An 18,107-nucleotide genomic window follows, 5' to 3' on the forward strand; every position below is an offset into this window, starting at 1 on the left:
TTTTTAGGGACCTTATGAAACCAGCTGTTCAAAACTGGGATACCTCAAAAGGTATAGAATAGATTTTCCTTCTAGACTATAGCAGTATGTTTCCTGCACTAAGAGCTAGACATTGTTTTTTGAAAGTCCCTTTCAATAATACGATTTCATGGCACTTTCCCCCTCCAGCTCAGATTATGTAATTTAGATCTGTGCTATGTTGTTTCTCTCTGTTTATGTTCAAACGGTGTATTTGTAAATAAACTCCAAATATACAAAATAAACAAAACACCCTACAGTTTTCTGGGAGCTCTCCTTCCAAAGGAAACCAAACCCAGATAAGTTCCCTCTGGGGAGCATTTCAGGACCACAGCAGTGAGGAGCTAGTAATTCTGGTTTTCGAAATGGGATCAAGTTTCTTTGCAAGGGAAATTAGGCCAAAAAAGAAGAAGAAACAGCCAAGCTCCAAGTTGGAGGGCTGTCAGATTTCAGCTTCTTTTCACTTTTCATTTTTGCAATCTTAAATTTCATTCTGCATCAGTTTGAGAATTTAAAAAAATGTTTGCAGGTAGACTTGTACATATATTTGTACGCATGTCTCCTAACATGCTCAGTTTTTTTATACAGCCTTTTCACAAGTGGGCACTTTTCCCAGTGTTTTTCTACCTTACTTTCATTAACCTGTGTACCAGTTGTGCTCATTTTCCCCAATTATACTTTATCTTGTGGTTATCTTAGAAAAGGACTCTGTCGCAAAACTCAGATTGCTATAAATTCCCATACTGACCTGAAAATAAAAAGGAAATTAAAATGGTGAACCAAGAATTTCTCTTCCATCCCCATTCCAGGTGTAATTCAAGTTGATTTTGGAAACCTTAACAGAATAACTCAGAGACCAAGTCTGATGTCTCAGAGTAGCGCTGGGATCAGCAAAGTGGTGCCAGGGGTACCAAGGGCTGTTCTTCAGTTTATTCTTGGCACCTGCCAGCTTTCCTGACTCACCTAACTTAAAGGGGAGATTCTTTTAATTAAAAGAAAAAGCACCTTGAGCTTCCAGCATAATGTTTTGTTTACTAGATTGCCTCTGGAGACCTCCTAAAGCCCACTAAGATGCTCGGGATTAAATGTGATGTGTCAGTGCAGTCCACAGCTTCATTTGGAAGTGCGTCCACTTACCCCTTCCCTAGAAAAAAATGAAGGATTAGGGGATTTGTCATCATGTTTATCTGAGGTCATTTCTATACTCCTGAATACCATGAAGTCAGAACTGAACTCCTAGATCTGACCTTGTGACTGGCAGAATGTGGAAGTAGCCAGTGAATAACCATAGAAACGTGTTTGTGTATAATAACAACAGGATGAATCAGGCACTTGGTGCTGACAGAACTGGAATAGGCCAGGTAAAATAGCATTGCCACACCCACCCACCCAAGACAGCTTAAATAACCACGTGCATTGCAGAAACAACCATGGAACTGCAACTCCTACTGATTCTGGGACTACTGATGGACCAGGGCAGTGTTTCTGGCTGGGGAATTCTGGGAGTTGAAGTCCACACATCTTAAAGTGGCCAAGGTTGAGAAACACTGGATCACGGCATCAGTTGTAGCGTTCATCCAATCATATGAAACCCACTGTCACATCCACAGCCTGCTAGGAGATGGTCAAAAATGAAACCCAACCCAATCTTTATACGTTACCTGCCGATTACCGAAGGTGATGCCTGCTGTATGAACAATCCTGTAAGGACAAGGGAAGGGTGACTAGCATAACTGTGGGATGGGGAGGGGGGAATTTGGGAACCCTTGCCCAGAAGGGGTATTTTGGCTGCTTGCTCCCCCGCTAAGTAGCTTGGTTTGTTCAGGCTTCAGGCCAGGCTCCTTCCCTTGCCGCCCAGGGAGCAGAGAGATGTTGCAGGCGGGGTGGGGTGGGGAGAACAAAGCGCAGTGGAGTGCCTTTATCTGAGTCACAGGTTCTCTCCCCAGGAGAACAAGCTGTCCTTGTTTAATTCTCACCTCGCAGTGGGAATCGCATCTATTGCGCACTCCCAGGTGTTTGGTATCTAATGCCGAATGCCGCCTTGTTTCTTTCTCTTCCCCAAACGCTCAGCTACTAGACTTCCATGCTAAAGGAATGACTTGGGAATCTGCATAGTGTAGGGAAACTGAGATGATGTGTGAACTGTGGATTGTTTTGACCCAGGTTTTTGTTTTTTTTTTAAACAAGCTGCAGTGGCTGGGTTCACACATGCTAAACCATAAACCAAGGGAACAAGACTGAAATGTTTGGACAATTTTAGGGGGCAGGCTTTTGAAGGATGGAGGTTAAAAAGTAAATGGAATCAAGCAGAGGTTTAACATGTCTAATTTTGCTTGATATTTTCACCTCCTACCCCTCCAGCTGAAAAATGGCGCCCTCAAATTCTGGTGAGGGTCCAGAGATCATAGAAAATGGGCTGATGAGCTACAGGTAGCCTGAAGGTTGCCTACCCCACTCCAGTCATAAGCCTAGGACAAGATAAACCACATTACATCTTAGCCCAGATACAAGATATGAAGCTGGCGATTTCACCATGTCTGATAAAAACCAAAAGAAACATTTTTGAGCAGCCAAGCCTGTATCTGGTAGTTATGGACAAGAGTGGGAGAACAGTTTGCACGTATGCCCCTTCCCTCTGAGCTTTCCAGAAACACCTGGTTGGCACAAGAACGAGAGTCAGATTGCTCTTTTGATTTAAGCCAGATGAACCCTATTTTTTATCAGAGCTAGATGGGTGTCTCTATGCAGAGACAGTCTACCTGCAAATAACAATTATGGCAGATATAGAATGGGGGGAAGAACTGTTGCCTTCATGCCCCTGATTGTGGGCTTCCTGAAAATATCTGCCCTACTGTTACGGTATACAAGATGCTGGGCTAGATGGACCTAATTTGGTTTGAGTTAGGGTGGTACTTCTTACAAGGTTTTAGAGTGCTCCAATATGCTAATGCAACTAAGCACCAATCGGGGTTCAGATGTTGCTGAATTATAATTCACAGCAGGCTCAGATAAATTGTATCATAAATGTTGAGGAATGCTGAGATTTGCCACCCCTGATTTACGTGATCTGGAAGGCTGCTCTTCGCACTCTCTTCTCTGCATTCTCCCCACTTATTTTTGCTAATAATTATTCCACTCCTTCTTTGTGGTTGGCTGCTATGATGTTTAAATCCCTTAAAAAAATTTTTTTTACAAAAAATAAAAAAACAAAGAAAAAAGCTACAAAACCAAACAAAATAAAGCTCTCATTTCACTTGAAGAAAAGGGGTATCAGAAATGGCTCCACTGCCTGTTTTATTCTTGTTTTATGCCTAATTTTATTTTTTGTTTAGACAACAAAATAACATGTTCATGCACTTCCTTACTTACAATGCCAGGGCCTTGCCACTTTCCAAATCCCAATATATTAAAAATTAATTTGAGTTAATCACCTGGGAGTTAATTCTGCTTCACCATAGGTGAGTAGGCAAGCAGTATTTCTTGTTTTTTTCAGCGAGGGGAAAGGAGGTTCGGTTCTAAGCCTTCCCCCACAAGGTAAAGCTGAAGTAGCGACTCAGGAATTCCTGTCCACACCCTCAGCCCATCCCCACTGTCCCCAAGTATTTTTTTTCCCTTTGCCAAATTCCTCAAGTTTTACTCATTCCAACAAGAGTTTGTTCAGTCCTCTCGGTCTGACCTTTGGCCAAACCCAAGATAGATGTTTATGACCTCTCTGCAGCTTATCATGCTGGGGAGTCAAAAGTCCATCCAAAGAGGTTCTTGCTATTGCAGGAATGCCAGCTGGGTGTTTGCTTATAGTTGGCATCACTGTAAAATGTGCTTCCCCCTGCCCCCTGCTTTGCTCAGGCAGCTGTTTGAGTTTGGAGAGTGCGGTTGCTGAGAAAATTCAGGACAAACACAGGATCGGACAGGTTGGGACTCGGTAGGAATGAATTGAGAGAGCTTGCTAGAAGCCCCCTCCCCCCGGCCTCCTTTTTGCACAATAGATACTGCCCAGGTAGGAGATGTAATAAAAAATTGAGAAGACAATGTAAATCATTGGCTCTGTGGCTGACAAGTAAAGTGCCTCCTAAATCAGGTTAAAATGAATCCTGGTGCTTTCATGTTTTATGTTTTAAACTACACTTTCCTGTTTTAAACTACATTTCCCATAAATGCTTATCATTGTCTGTGCAAATGGGAACTATAATCCAGAAAGTTAAAGAGCTCCAAACTGGCTAAACCTCTTGTCCAACACCCCCTTTTCAATATGTCTTCTTAATGCCTCTAAAAAGATCAAATGGACCATCCTCCCCTGATCTTTGACCCCAGCAACTGGTCCTGAAAGGTATACTGCCTCTGAGTTTAGAGGCTCCACCCTTGGGGGAAAACAGATCAGAGGGCATTTTATATCCATGGAGCAGCCAAGCTGATCTCTCTCCCCAAGAATGTATCCCCAGGGTGTAAGAAGAAAAGATTCTGCTTTAATTTAATTCCACTGAATTAGCATCAGAACATCCTGCTGGATTGTCCAAAGAAAGCTACTTATCTCTTTCTTGGAGCACATCAGCAATTCATTCAGAGTCCTGGCCTAAATAGTTTGAGAATTACTGCTAACTTGTTAAAGGTCAGCACAGCTTGAGCATTTCAGCACAGCAGTTATTGAGCATGATGGCGAAGTGGACATTCCATGTTCAGGGGCAGTCTATCTCTGAAACCCAGATGCTGAGGAAAATGAAAGGGAAGGCCCATTGCTTTCCTGACTTGTGTCTGGGCATCTTGGAAAGAGGAAACTGGACTCCATGGACCCACTTTGGCCACCAGCAGCTCCCATCTGGGGTGGCTAACAATGGTGCTTCCGTGCTCAGAAGCAATACATCTCAGTACGCCATCTTTATGTGACACACATGAAATACATTTCCACAAACAGGTAAAAAGCATCATCTTAAATTATTTTAAAAGCCATCATGACTAAGCCATGCATTACCTCCAGATTCAGAGGCAGTCTACCTCTGAATTACAGAAGCTGGGGTGAAATGCTCATGACTCCATATCCTACTTGTGAGCTTCCCAAAGGCTACCGTTTAATCCCTGTTGGAAAAAGGATGCTGCGATAGATAGTTGGAGGCATCTTGATTTAATCCAGCAGAGATCTTCATATAAGGCCTGTTAGGTTCCCTCCTCGATTGCTTGCTTTTTAACTTTCCTTCTGGCATTTCACTTAGGAATTAAAACATCAGCTCATACAAAACTCTAGAGAAGGGCAACACTTGTTCTCTCTTGTTCTAGAGTGGAATAATGGATTTAAGATAATGCAGGGGTGTCCGTGGGGTGCAGGCAAAAAAGTCAACACTGTTTTTTATGTGCAACACACATAAACAGTTGCACATTTCAACATTAGAAGTCGTGGGCTTCCTGTCATTGGATGTGTTCAGGCAGGGGCTAGACCAGTGTTTTTTCAAACTTGACAACTTTAAGATGTGTGGACTTCAACTCCCAGAATTCCCCAGCATGGCTGGCTGGGGAATTCTGGGAGTTGAAGTCCACACATCTTAAAGTTGCCAAGGTTGAGAAACACTGGGCTAGACAGCCATCTCTCCTGAGGACTTGAATTTGGATGCCTGAAGTAGGCCAAGGTTAGATTCTGTAGTCTCAATGGCCCTTTCTAACTCTCTGATTCTGATTCCGATTATAGAGTAGTTCATATACTGTATCTTCCAGTTTTTCCTGTGCCTTATGGAGTAGCAGTTTGATTCCAGAAAGTCAATTAAAAGGAGGTCCCAAGATTTTAGGAAGACAAATTATCTTTCTCCTCCTAGGGATAAGCAAATTCTTAGTTCCCCTCATTTTCCTAAACTTCATTAATATGTTTAAAGATCACATTAACATTTCTCCAAACTCACAGATTCTTATAGGCAATTCTGTATGGCATTCAGATGTTAAAACCAAGTTCTAGATTATCATGCCTTTTGGTTCGTCATTTTTTGTAAAAATGCACATTCACTTACATTACTATCCATCATCCTTATTATTAGTGAAATGCATTGCAAAATTTGAAGAACTGTGAATTTCAAATAATAACTAAATTTCAGTTGGTGTATGAGTTTGGAAAGGAAATTAAGTAAATCTGCACCCAAACGCGTTCTGAACCCATTTCTCTCACACATCTGGCCGATACCCCATTCCAGGGTTGTTTGGGGACCTGATTCTGGAATCAGGAGCCACAGGCAAAATTTGGCTAGAAACCGTATCTGTCCGCTCTTCATTCCACCATACAATCCCAAATTTGAGCAAGCCTATTCCAAGTCCCCAAGGACTCACCTGCACAGGATCCCAGAGACCCATTTCTGAATTTGCACAGGCAGCGTCTAAAATCCATGCCTAGCACAGGCAAAACCAGACATGTCCAGTCACAGCCTTTGGAGCCCGGACCAACATTTCCCAATTTGAATCTCTTTCTGCTCTGGGAGGCCTGCTCGGGGGCATCTGATCAGAGAGGTATTTGCAAGTCGAGCTGCGCTGGCAGTTTTGAACAAGAGTAGGAATGGGAGGGGCAGAGACACTAGAAGTCCGTGGGCTGTGTCACACTGATAAGCTTTCTCCACCAGGATCTCACCCTCACACACACACACACACACACAAATGAAGACATTCCTAGAACTTGAAATAGCAGAGGTGCAATTAATTTCAGGCCAAACTGAGCCCTCCCTTTTGCCACCTGCTATGGAAAGCATTCTTGCTGATTCTTCTAGGAAGAGAGTCAACGCTGGGAAAACAATAAAGAAGAAAACTGGTCAAGCCTCCTACTGCCCCACCGCCCTAAATTCCTAATCTGAATCTGCAGTAAAGTAGGCATTAATCAACTGAGGTCATTTGAGGGTGGCATTTGTTCAGAAATTATCCCAATCAAAAAAAAGATCCACCCTAGAGAACCGTCTAGAGACAGGATCCTGTATGAAAATGAAAAGTAAGGATTGGCTCATTTTAATCCTGCCCAATTCCAGAGGCGACGTGTTCTTTCAAAGCCCCGTGTGCAAAGTCCTATCTGTTTCATAAGACTTTTGGTGAGGATTTAATGAGCCCTTCCTGATTTGGAAAGCTCTCTACAGTTCTTGTGGTTTCTGCTCTGTTTCGGGGTTTGTTTTCGCTGTTTTCTGCTGCTTTTTGTTGCACACTGAACTGCTATTTAACAATGGTCTATGGGGAAACTGTGCTGCACTGTCATTTCAAGAAGCCGGGAAAAAAGACCTTTTAAAAATCATTTAATAAACAATGTGTGCCCTTCTAGAGCCTGTGTAGATGAATTTCTGCCAGAACCCATTTGGCACTGAAACATCCTCCAGTATATTATAGGAAGGCTAAACTAATTGTTATATCTTTGACTTGGGGTTTTAAGAGATTGGTCAAATGATGGAGTTCATCATATCTCAGTTCCTAGATCAGTGTTTCTCAACCTCGGCAACTTTAAGATGAGTGGGCTTCAACTCCCAGAATTCCCCAGCCAGCCATGCTGGCTGGGGAATTCCGGGAGTTGAAGTCCACTCATCTTAAAGTTACCGAGGTTGAGAAACACTGCATTAGATCATGGTAGTAAGAAAGATAGAGCAATCAAACCCTGTGGCATACCAGGTTGACAGTCCTGCTCCATATTTACCCTGGGAAGTCTGTTAACATCTGGAGGGGGGCATCATACGCCCACTTATCCTCTGAGGTGTGTATGTATGTATGTGTGTGTGTGTGTGTGTGTGTGTGTGTCCCACTGCAACCTACATGGGGCAAACTAGACAAACTTCCTCTTGCATTCAGCCTCTATCCCTTCACTTGTCCTCTCCCAAAGGCCTCCAATGGTTTTTAAAGAGGGAAAGACGTGCTTGGGTTGAGCTCAGTTCCTGGGGATTCAGTGTTTCGACAGTTAGAGAAGTCTTCCCAGTCTAGAATAGAGCCTGGATTTCTTGGGTGGTTCCTCGCCTGAGAACTAACCAACCCAACTCTGCTTAGCTTCCAAGATCAGCTAAGGTCAACGAGATGCTTGCATAGCTAAAATGTGGTGGCAAATTGTCTGCAGAAGCACGGTTTCTGGGTGATTTTTGAAATAGAAACGAAGAAAGAAAAAGCAAGGGAAGTTTTCTTCACAAAATCCTCCCTCCCAAAATGTTGGCCTTGCCAGATAATCTTGGGACATTGTCTCATTGGCCACCAAACTCCAATCCAATAGAAGGTTGGAGAGAAGTTACGTAAAAGGGTGTAGGACATTGTCCATTAGCATATGATTGCTCCCTGAAAACAGAACCAAATTTGTTGTGTGGGGAGAAGCACCAGAAGAAAGATTGAATACAAAAAGGGGCCACAGCAGGAAGGGGGCCACAGAGAACCCCGCCCCCAAATACTCACAATGTATCCTATGGGAGAGGCAATTGGGCATCCATGTGGAATGTTCCTGACTGCGCCTAAGGCCGCCTCCCTTCCAGTTACCTGACCCGCCCTGTGCTTCCCAGTGCATATGCACAGATGTGTCATGAGGGGAGAGCAGAAATACATAGATACAAGTTATTTCATTGCACAGAAAAATACAGATGCTTCCTATGGCCCTTGCTGATAAAGGGGTTAGAATTATTCCAGAAGCCATGTTCCTTGTATTAAAAGAGTGCCCCTTAACCACTGAAAAGTTGCCCACCTCTGTAATGTAAAAGAAAAAAGGACACACATCTGAATTCAGAAATAGCAAATCTGAAAAAAATATTGGAGACCACTTCAGTTCCCAGGGCATTCTATCACTGATCTGAAGATGGTCATTCCTTTTTTTTTATATTAATTTTATTAAAAATTTGAATTAAAAAGGTAAAAACTAATGCAAACTAAAAAAAGAAAAAATAGAAACTGCACAAAAGAAAAAAATAGAAAAGAAAAAAATAAGAATATAGTAAAGAAAAAGAAAAGAAATATATAAAGAAATGACTTCCCCCTTTATCACAATAAGTATAAACAATTTTAGTAACTTATCACCTTCTCTTAAAATACAACAAATGATCTCTTCTTCCCATATCTCAACTCTTATCTATAAACAAATCCCTAAAACCCCCTCCATTCAGTCCTGATCAGCAAAAGTCCATTAAGGGTTATCAGAGATAACAACTTACCTATTTTAACCTTGATCAAATAAACCAACTTTATATTCCTTCCTTTTACTTTTAATAATCCTGCTCTTTAGTTCCTTCAAATAATGTCCTAGAGCTTGATTTCATTTCATTTTTTTCTTTGTCTCTTCTCACAAAATTCAAAACTTTAACAAGCCTCTTTTGTAAATCCAATTTAGGAAAATTATCCAGGTCACACTTTGGGTTTGTTATTTGTATATCCCTTTTAATTATTAGGACAGCAGCCAGTTTCATTTGTATGTCCAGTGTAGCATCTTTTTCCATATCATTCTTGTAGCCTGTCATTCTTAAATTTGCTTTCAGATCAGTCTCAGTCTTGTCCAGTAAAAGTCTTGTTCCTCTTCCGTAACATTTTTTAAACACTATCTATCTATAGAGGCAGACACTCTTAAAATTAACTTCTCGGTCCATTGTTCAAAAAGATCCTTCAGTATGTCCAATGTTAAAATATTTTGCTCCATTCTTTATTAGTAAGTCAAATTTAAGCATTCTTCTCCTTTAATTGTAATTTTCTAGTTCCCTCTAGTGTCCAACCTTCAAAGTCTCATCATGTTTTTTTTTAAGAGAATTCAAAACAAAAGCATTTTCCTGCAGGAAGGATTTTTATAATTAATTCCAAAATCTTATTTCAAATCCATCTGGACCCTTAGTCTGTTTGTAAGTTTCCAGAATCAATTTTCTAATCACCCTTTTGCTGTTTATTCCATAAGAAATTTTTTTTTAAGTCTTTAAACTTGTATTTAAAACTTCTTTTGCTAGGATTGAAGGAAACTCACCCAGTGCTGTAAAATATGTCAATCCAAAGGTTCCTAATAGCTAAAAAGCACTTAAGAAGCAATTTCCAAAAGTAATTAGAAAAGGAGGTATGCAAACCCAGTGTCCTTTTGAAGGCACCAATCACACTTTGAGGAAAAAGATAGCTGTTCCCTCATCTCTCAGAGCTCTAACCCCACCAGAGACCACTGTCTTGCAGTCTTCTCGCAAGGAGTGACTGTATGGAACACTTGTGGATAATCTCAAGTCCTCTTCTTGACCAGAGAGGAATTACTAAGAGCCGGTCTACTTGCTGGCTCTTCATTCCTCTGCAGTTGTTGGCTCCACTCAGTTCGCCATTTTTTCTCAGGAAGTCCCTCAAGATGGTCATTCTTGAGCAATAGAATTACAAAAACCAAATATATCATGAAAAGTTTTTAATTTTAAAAACACTACAAGTGCTGCTGTGGCAATGCCAACCTACACTGAGTAAACGGAGCAATGCAAGCCTTTGTAATGTCTGTAGTATGAAACATTCAGATCTGAAGTCCCTGTCTCCTGGCCCTCTCACACGCTTACTACAGGATGCACTGGGGAAAAGCAATGTAGCAAGAAAGAGAGGGGGAGAAGCAATGAGCAGAATGAAGCTCAGAAGACCCAAGGGAGCAATTGGCCCTGCCATTGTTCCTCCCTTCAGCACCTCTTCCACCTGCCTAATGGGAGAATAGGCCTTGATCCTTTATGTTCAGAAGCTTCATTCTTAGAGCCCACTGTAATTTGCTGCAGGCTCAAGGAAATCCAATCTTATCCCAAGTTAGTCCAAATCCAGGAAAGAATAGGTGTGTGTCAGCATAGTTCCCGGAATATTTCTTCATGACAGAGGAAAACGTGTTAGGTGCCAACTGGTGATCCTGTAAATCTCATCTTAATGGTACATTGAAGACAAAGTCCACGGCTTCCAATGAAAACTTCATGCACGCCCTTGCAACAGTTGCATTTTTATGACCCAATAGAAACTAGGTTGCTTCGGGTTTTTTTCTTTGTGCCCTAACAATTCTTGAAGGACTTTTTAAACATTTCCACAGGACAAGGCCTTGTATCCTCACCTTGCCACAGAAAATTTATGACTGCTTTGCTCCAGAATTTTTGTGAGATGGTAATTCAGCCCGTCCCCAACTTCTTGTTCTCCAGATGTGTTGGACATGATCCCAGCCAAAAGATGTGTCACATGGAGCCCAGTATATTTAAAGAGCCCCAGGTTGGAAACTGGGTTGCTAGGATCTTCCTGCAAGATCCTAGGAGCATTCTTTGACTCCTGATAAACTGAATTAGCCAACCTTGAACTGTGTTGAACCAAAACAAATTTGATACTAACTAATGCAAGTCTTCCAGTGCTAAGTGGGTATAAGATTCAGTTCCCAGAACTGGGCTGCAAATATCCAGATGATCATTAGATGGCATCAAAAAAAAATACAGAATAATCTAACTTTAGATAAGGTAAATTGGTGGTTTCATGAGCATGACTATGTCATTTTCATGTTGGCAATATGGAAGTAGCGTGCCACTGCCTATTATTTAAATTTATTGGCTGCCCAACTGCAGTGGGCTTTGGATGCTTTTTCAACTACTCAGACTAGCCTACAGTCCTGGGATGTCCTAGTGGTTTCTGATCCAAATGCTAACCAGGCCTGATCTTGGTTAGCTTTCAAGATCAGCCAAGGTCAATTAGAAGTTGCTAGCTAACTCAGTTTAGGGAACTGAAGAGCAATAAAGCATGTCTCAACATGGTTGTGGTTGATTGCAACATACTATTAAGACCCCAATTAATATCTAAACTTAAATGGCTTGAAAGGTCTTCCTATCCCGCTAGCCTGATGGTTGAAGGTACAAAGTTGGCTCTGGATCAACTGATGGTTGAAGGTGTAGGGAGATGCTTTTCTCCCCTCCCAGCAGCTTCTGCCCCCACCTCTTTCATTCATTTTTTAAATTTAGATCCCACCTTTCCTCCAGGAGATCAAGCATTCCCTCCTCCAGTTTTATCCCCAGGACTACCTTGTAGAATAGGTTAAGCTGAGAAGATGATTGGCCCAAAGTCTCTATCCTGATACAACATATTAACCCATTTTCTTGGCTCATACAATATACACTGAACCATTCACTGGCCAGGTTTTCATAATACACTAACACAATTTAATGTGTGAATGCAGCTGCCAGATCCTTTAACAGATTTGGGGACGAGTGTTGTGTGAATGCAGCCACTCAACTCCCAAAGCTGAAGATAGATTTCAGATGAGGTCTCCCAGTCTCAGGGCAACCCCTTAAAAGATGCACCACCTGGTTCTCATGACTGCATTGCACTCTCTCTGTCTCTGTCTCTGTCTCTGTCTCTGTCTCTGTCTCTCTCTCTCTCTCACACACACACACACACACTCTTAAAGTAGAGCATCCCCTTCCAGCAACTAAGGTAGGGACATTTATTACCAATGGTTGCCAACCCTCCAGTCCGATCAGACTCTGGGTGGTGAATAGCAAAGCACAAATCACAATCATAACAGGGGCAGCCATAACAGTAGCCGCCAAAGGCAATGCATTTCGTTTACAAAATTTGACATCATGCCCTGCCCCCCCCCCGGAAGAGATGCTTCCAGAGATAGCATGCTTCAAGGGGGGGAGGGGGCTGCTGCTGACAAAACCTGCTACCTAGCCCAAACTGCTTGCTTCTCTAGAGAGATGAGGAACCTCCAGAAGCCCTCACGAGATGTTCAGGCCAGACAGGCCATTTCAGTTCTGGCAAGGCATTTGCCTCATGTAGGCCAGGGCTGGGCCACAGGGAGCTTGACCAAGAAGGAATCACAGAAGTGATGCAGGGTCACATGAGGTTAATTTAAGAATGAGGTTTCTGTGACAAAGTAAGCCCTTTGACAGTATAGATCAGACTAAAATGTGGCAGATGTGATAGTTACGGGATGGGCCAAAACACCTGGTTATTCTTTGGAGGAACCTTTGCAGTGAACAAGAAGCTGGTGTGAGAGCTGAGTTTGGAGAGGTAGAATGGTTCAGAATACAGTACAGAAATGCACTAGGAGGCACCTTGTCCCCAGCTCTGTTTAACTTAACAGACAATATGTCTCTGGGGAGATGGACAGCATACAAATTTAATAAATAAATAAAATAAAATAAATAAATAAATACTGGAAGGCTTGTCAGCTGGTATCAAAATGCAGGCTGCAACCTTAGCAGTTTCAGGTATGAAGATGATACCACTGTGTTAGCTGAAAGTAAATAAGACAATGAAATGAAACATGGGAAGTGAAAAATCTGGGTTAATACTGAATATTAAGAAGTCAAAGGTAATGTCAACCAAAATATTTAGTGGACTTACTTTTTTTTTTTTGGCAGGGAAGAGGTTTAAGAATAGATAATGACAAAGATATGTTGAAGTTGGAGAAATAAAGAAGAAATTAATCCTGAGGAGGAAGACAATAACCAACGCAGACAAGATATTTGTAGGGCAACAGATCACCATCAGAATAATTAAAGCAGTGGTTTTTCCAAGAGAAAGGATAGTTACAAAAGCTGGACATCAAGAAAAAACAAGAGAATTTGAATTATGAATCTGAAGATGATTCCAAAAACTACCACTGATGCCTTTGAATTGTGAGGCTGAAGAAAATGAATGAAAACAGCTTGAACGACAAGAGCAAATCAGTCAGCACTAAACAACAATTAAGAATACTGTGGATTACAAGAAGAACTAACCATCGAAAAACAGATGCCTCCCTTGGGTCAGGGATCAGCAAGTGACCTTTTAGACCTACACCTCAACAATGCAGCAAGACTACTCAGTGTCCTCAGAAAAGCAACCCGAGGATTCAGCCAGTGCGCTACAGGGAAAATAATGCCACTTTTATTCAGACGGCATTCTGTGCTCAGTGATTAATCAGGTCACTGGTTCAATGTGACTTTCCAGGTTGTTGTGCGAATAAAATGGGATATGTGCTTGTGTAATCTGCCCTCAGCTCTTCCTAGGCGGATGGGAAGGCTATAAACAAGGCCAGTGTTCAACAGCGGGGGATCAGGTTTGGATAAAGGGCTTGCAGGCTTAAAATCATGTTTCTGTGCTTCTTAGAGACTTCTGTCTGGCTAGTGTAGAAAAACAAGTACTAGGCTATTTTCAGTTGCATCAGGGAAACTTTTAGGTAGAGAAGTTTATCAGATGGCCGGAGTAGAACCTGCATGTCTTAAGGCAGTCTATAATATGAGAGTGCTGTTCCCCAAAACGGGAGAGAGGATGTCCAAACTCCCTGAACCTCTGCTTCCACATCTGCAGCCAGATCCATGTGGGATCCTCTCCCAGGTGGATGTTTTAAGCGCCCTAGGAGGCTTTGGTGTTGTTTCATCAAACCTAGCCCTTCAGCTGTTATTTGAAACTTGCATTACTGTTTAACACTCTCCTCTAAAGAATTCTGGATGAGGGACAGCAATTCATTATTCAGCCTGGCTCTAACATACAGAAAGGGCAAACGCAGAAATAGCAGGAAGAGTCTACCTCACAGGGTTCTTGGGAGGCTGAGGTGGGATCTCTGTGATAGGCAGTATAGATAATCTTATAAATTGGGGGGGGGGGGCACAGTTTTTTTCAGAGTGGACTGCCTTTGGTCACTGAATAGCGTCCCCTAAAGTGGGCATGGCCAAGACAAAGAAGTGGATCATACCTACAATGATGCAATTGAACCCAAATTTAAACCTGATCAAAATTAAATGATGTTAATTAAATATAGTATCTGTTTAAAAGGCAAGACTTTCAAGTGACATTCCTGTAAAGTCGCTTTCTTAGCAACACCACCCAATCCCTTCCATAAATCTCATGGTTTCCTTCAACGCCATTCAAATTTCAAATTGGTGGCAACCTTTGGATGAGTCCTGGGGATAGCCACACGTTGATCTTTATTGTCTTACCTGCGACCTGGACCCCAGAGCTGCACAGAAGACCTGCCACGGTGGAGTGTATTTAAAGAGCGACACTCTTGAACCTGCCTGCTTGAACTGGGGATGGAAGACAGGAGAAGGAGAGTGTTCTGGCTCGGCCCCAGGGTGCTGGGGGTGAGAAAGGCTCCCATTTTCTGAATCCCACATGCTCTTGAGTGCCACACGCAACCAGCATCCGTTGAGATTCAAAGTCAAACTGAGGAGCTGGAAGAAAAGGAAAGTGAATCAGCACACACCTGTTCAGGTAAACTCCCCATCCCGTGGCCACTCCTTGACTGATGCTTCTTCGCATTGCCTCCTCCCCTCAAGAAAGAGGCTAGAAGGAGGAAATGGGATGAGAAGAGAAACTGCAGATGAATGTGGGCCAAAAGGAATCAGGGCAAAGCGAAAGTGTCTCCTTTCAAACTTGTTGCATCAGAGAGGGAGGAAGATTTTTCTTAAGAAAAAGGAGAGTCGACAGGAAACTCATGCTGGGAGGACAGTCTTTTCCTCCGGCAGCAAAGTTTACCCAGGGTAACTTACCAAACTTTTTAAAATCACAATTTTAAAAAACTGAGATGGAAAACAGGGAATGAAAGTACATAATGTCCAAACAACCATAAGTTCTAAGTTGCATAACAGAAGCAGGATGAAAGAACTTACCTCATTGTGCATGGTTAAAATAGTTAACTATGTGCATAGTTACAATAATAAAATATGATTGTAATTAAAATATTAAAAAGCCTTGAGAAAAACAGTGTCCTTGCCTGGCCCCCGAGAGATTATAATGGAGGCATCAGGCGTTGCCTGAATGTAGAGGAATTCTGAGGTCTAACGGGGTGAGAAGGCAGGCCCTTCGATATGCCATATGCACAGCGCCCAGAACACGGTGGCCTTCAAGAATAATCTTGATTTGGGCAGGAAGATATAAGAAGAGACATCATTTCTTTCAGATTTTGGGATCCCGCACCATTAAGGGGTCTATACAGTTCTTGTTGGCTTGGGCTCCTATAATCTGAAGGAATGCCTCTTCCTCGGCCTTCCATCAAATCAAATCAAATCAAATCTTTATTATGGTCATAGACCAGCATAAGGAGGGTGGGGTACAGTCACTTAAAAAGCATGAAAGATCCATCGGAGTTTATTAAAAGCAAAGTTTTGAAAAAGGGAGGGTAGGAGCATTAGATGGGTGTGGGGCAGCGTAAAGGTTAGTATAGGGCAGACTGTATCAAATTACTGAGCACTCTAGTATGACGAACTAGATGCTCGTTAAGTCTAGTTTATGGCACAGGTCTGATGAGTTTTAATCGCTGCTGCACAGAACCTGGCAACATTACACGCGTAGCAGGGTTGGTATCTGAAAGCAGCAGCCATCAGTCAAAGGTTACTAACACCCAATTCAAGACGGTAGCATTAATCCCTTTAAGGCAGTATTGTCCAAACTTGGCCACTTTAAGATGAGTGGACTTCAACTTCCAGAATTCCCTAGCCAGCCATGCTGGCTGGGGAATTCTGGGAGTTGAAGTCCACTCATCTTAAAGTGGCCAAGTTTGGACAACACTGCTTTAAGATGATCGTCTTGAATTGGGTTTGCTAGCACCATATTTGCTGAGTAGGAACCTTGGCTGGGCCCAGAATCGAAGCCTGGCTAGTGTTTGGATAGGAGATCTGCAAGAAATCCCAGGGCTATAGACTCGACCAGGAGGTTGAAAGACGTTCCAGAAAAGGCAATGAAAAGCCACGTTGGTGCTATTGCCAGGAAAGCTACATAAAATCACCACAAATCAAGCTTAATTGAAAAGAGTCTCTATCTGCTTTGTAACGGCATCTGGGTTTTTGGGTAACCTTTTATTTAAAAGATGGAGGTGTGAAAGAGGCAATGGAGCTTGCTTGTTTTATCACCAAAAGTCACCAGTGCAGCCTTGCAAATCACAGTTTTCCAACAGGCCATGGAAAAACATGAAAGGCAAGCATTGGGGATTGCCTTTGACAGGCTTGGGAATCTCAGGGAAATGGAGATGGCTGAGATGGCTGCATGGTTTGTAACACCAAAGATCCTTTCCTTTGGTCTTTTTAAAAAAATAATATTGATGTTTTTATTGTAGAGTGTTTTAATGTTTGCCTTTTTATCGTACGTCACCCAAAGTTACATTTGTGAGATGGGTGGCTATATAAATGTGAGGAATAAATGAATAAATACATGTATTTAATTCAATTTAGCCAACTGGCTCCTGGGTGTTTTATAATATAATACCATAAAAATCAATATAAACCAAAACCAAGATGGGATCCGGGCATGATATACAGACAAATACACAGCAGACACACCAGACAAGGCCCCAACCACTCTCCCAACCAAGGCTTGGGAGAACAACTTCAAGACTTTATGGAAGGCCAACCCAGGGGAGTCACATAGATTTCAGGGGGAAATAGGCAGTCCCTCAATGTGTGATGTGCTTAGGTGTGCTTTGCACATCAATAAAACATTCCTCCCTGGCTCCATTCTCAGAACATGTTCAATGGTTTGGTTTCGGCTTAGCATGTCGTATGAATCCAGCCAATGTGGTCTGCAAGCTGGTTTAGTGTGTTTTGCAAATCTGTCCAACAGTGTCTTACTCCGTAAACCATGGCTCCATGTGATGGACCTTGCTGCAACTGAGTGTGCAGCTATGCAGACCACGGTGGGGCATTTCTGCAGGGTTTCAGCCACGCGCTTCCCTCATGCGGAAGTGAACAGTCACAAGACAATGGGGGCACTGAAGAGTTTTGCAGAGGCGGCACCGCGCCATAAAACACTGGAAAGATAAACTGAAGAGGGAACAAGAACAGGTTCCAAAGGCACCCATTCCAGTTCAAAATGCATTGTAGATCACCAGGACTGTCTGCATCCAAAGAGAAGTTTGGAGGGAGAGAATCTTGGAATGATTCCCAATTCAGAGGAACAGGAGCAATAAAGGAATCAATGGCCAGGTAGAAAAAGAAGAGCCTCCAGGAAGAAAGGACCAATGCGCAAGAAGGCAATTTCCACTTGCGACACTAGATGGTGACCAAGGGTAAAAACACAGCCAGGCCTTTTTTCTCAGGAACACAAATTTGGCCTGGGGCTTCTGCCACCTCTTTAAGCTTTGGTGGTGGTTCTTCAAAACGGCCTAAGCTGGAAATTAGAAATGTGTATGTAGCACAGATTGAGACCTGCCGATGATGATGATGATGATGATGATGATGATGATGATG

At 42.4% G+C, this 18,107-nt stretch overlaps 1 protein-coding gene across 2 annotated transcripts in view; it reads right to left on the reverse strand.

Annotated features, from left to right (window-relative positions):
- Positions 1–15,334, reverse strand: part of MISP (mitotic spindle positioning) — a 32,004-nt gene extending 16,670 nt beyond the window's left edge. Inside the window, exon 1 of one of the 2 annotated variants that reach the window (XM_007436818.4) lies at positions 14,865–15,334. In XM_007436818.4, coding sequence (XP_007436880.2) covers positions 14,865–15,041 — 177 coding nt within the window. In that variant the 5' untranslated portion in view covers positions 15,042–15,334. Of the gene's footprint in view, positions 1–6,318; positions 6,525–14,864 lie in introns of those variants that run through there. The other variant, XM_015889563.3, reaches the window with a different exon arrangement.
- Positions 15,335–18,107: the final 2,773 nt, after the last annotated feature.

This window comes from Python bivittatus, unplaced genomic scaffold (assembly GCF_059951505.1).
Source record: "Python bivittatus isolate LINGU-HERP-01145 unplaced genomic scaffold, Pbiv_v1 ctg000580_np1212, whole genome shotgun sequence".
NCBI classification, from domain to species: Eukaryota; Metazoa; Chordata; class Lepidosauria; order Squamata; family Pythonidae; genus Python; species Python bivittatus.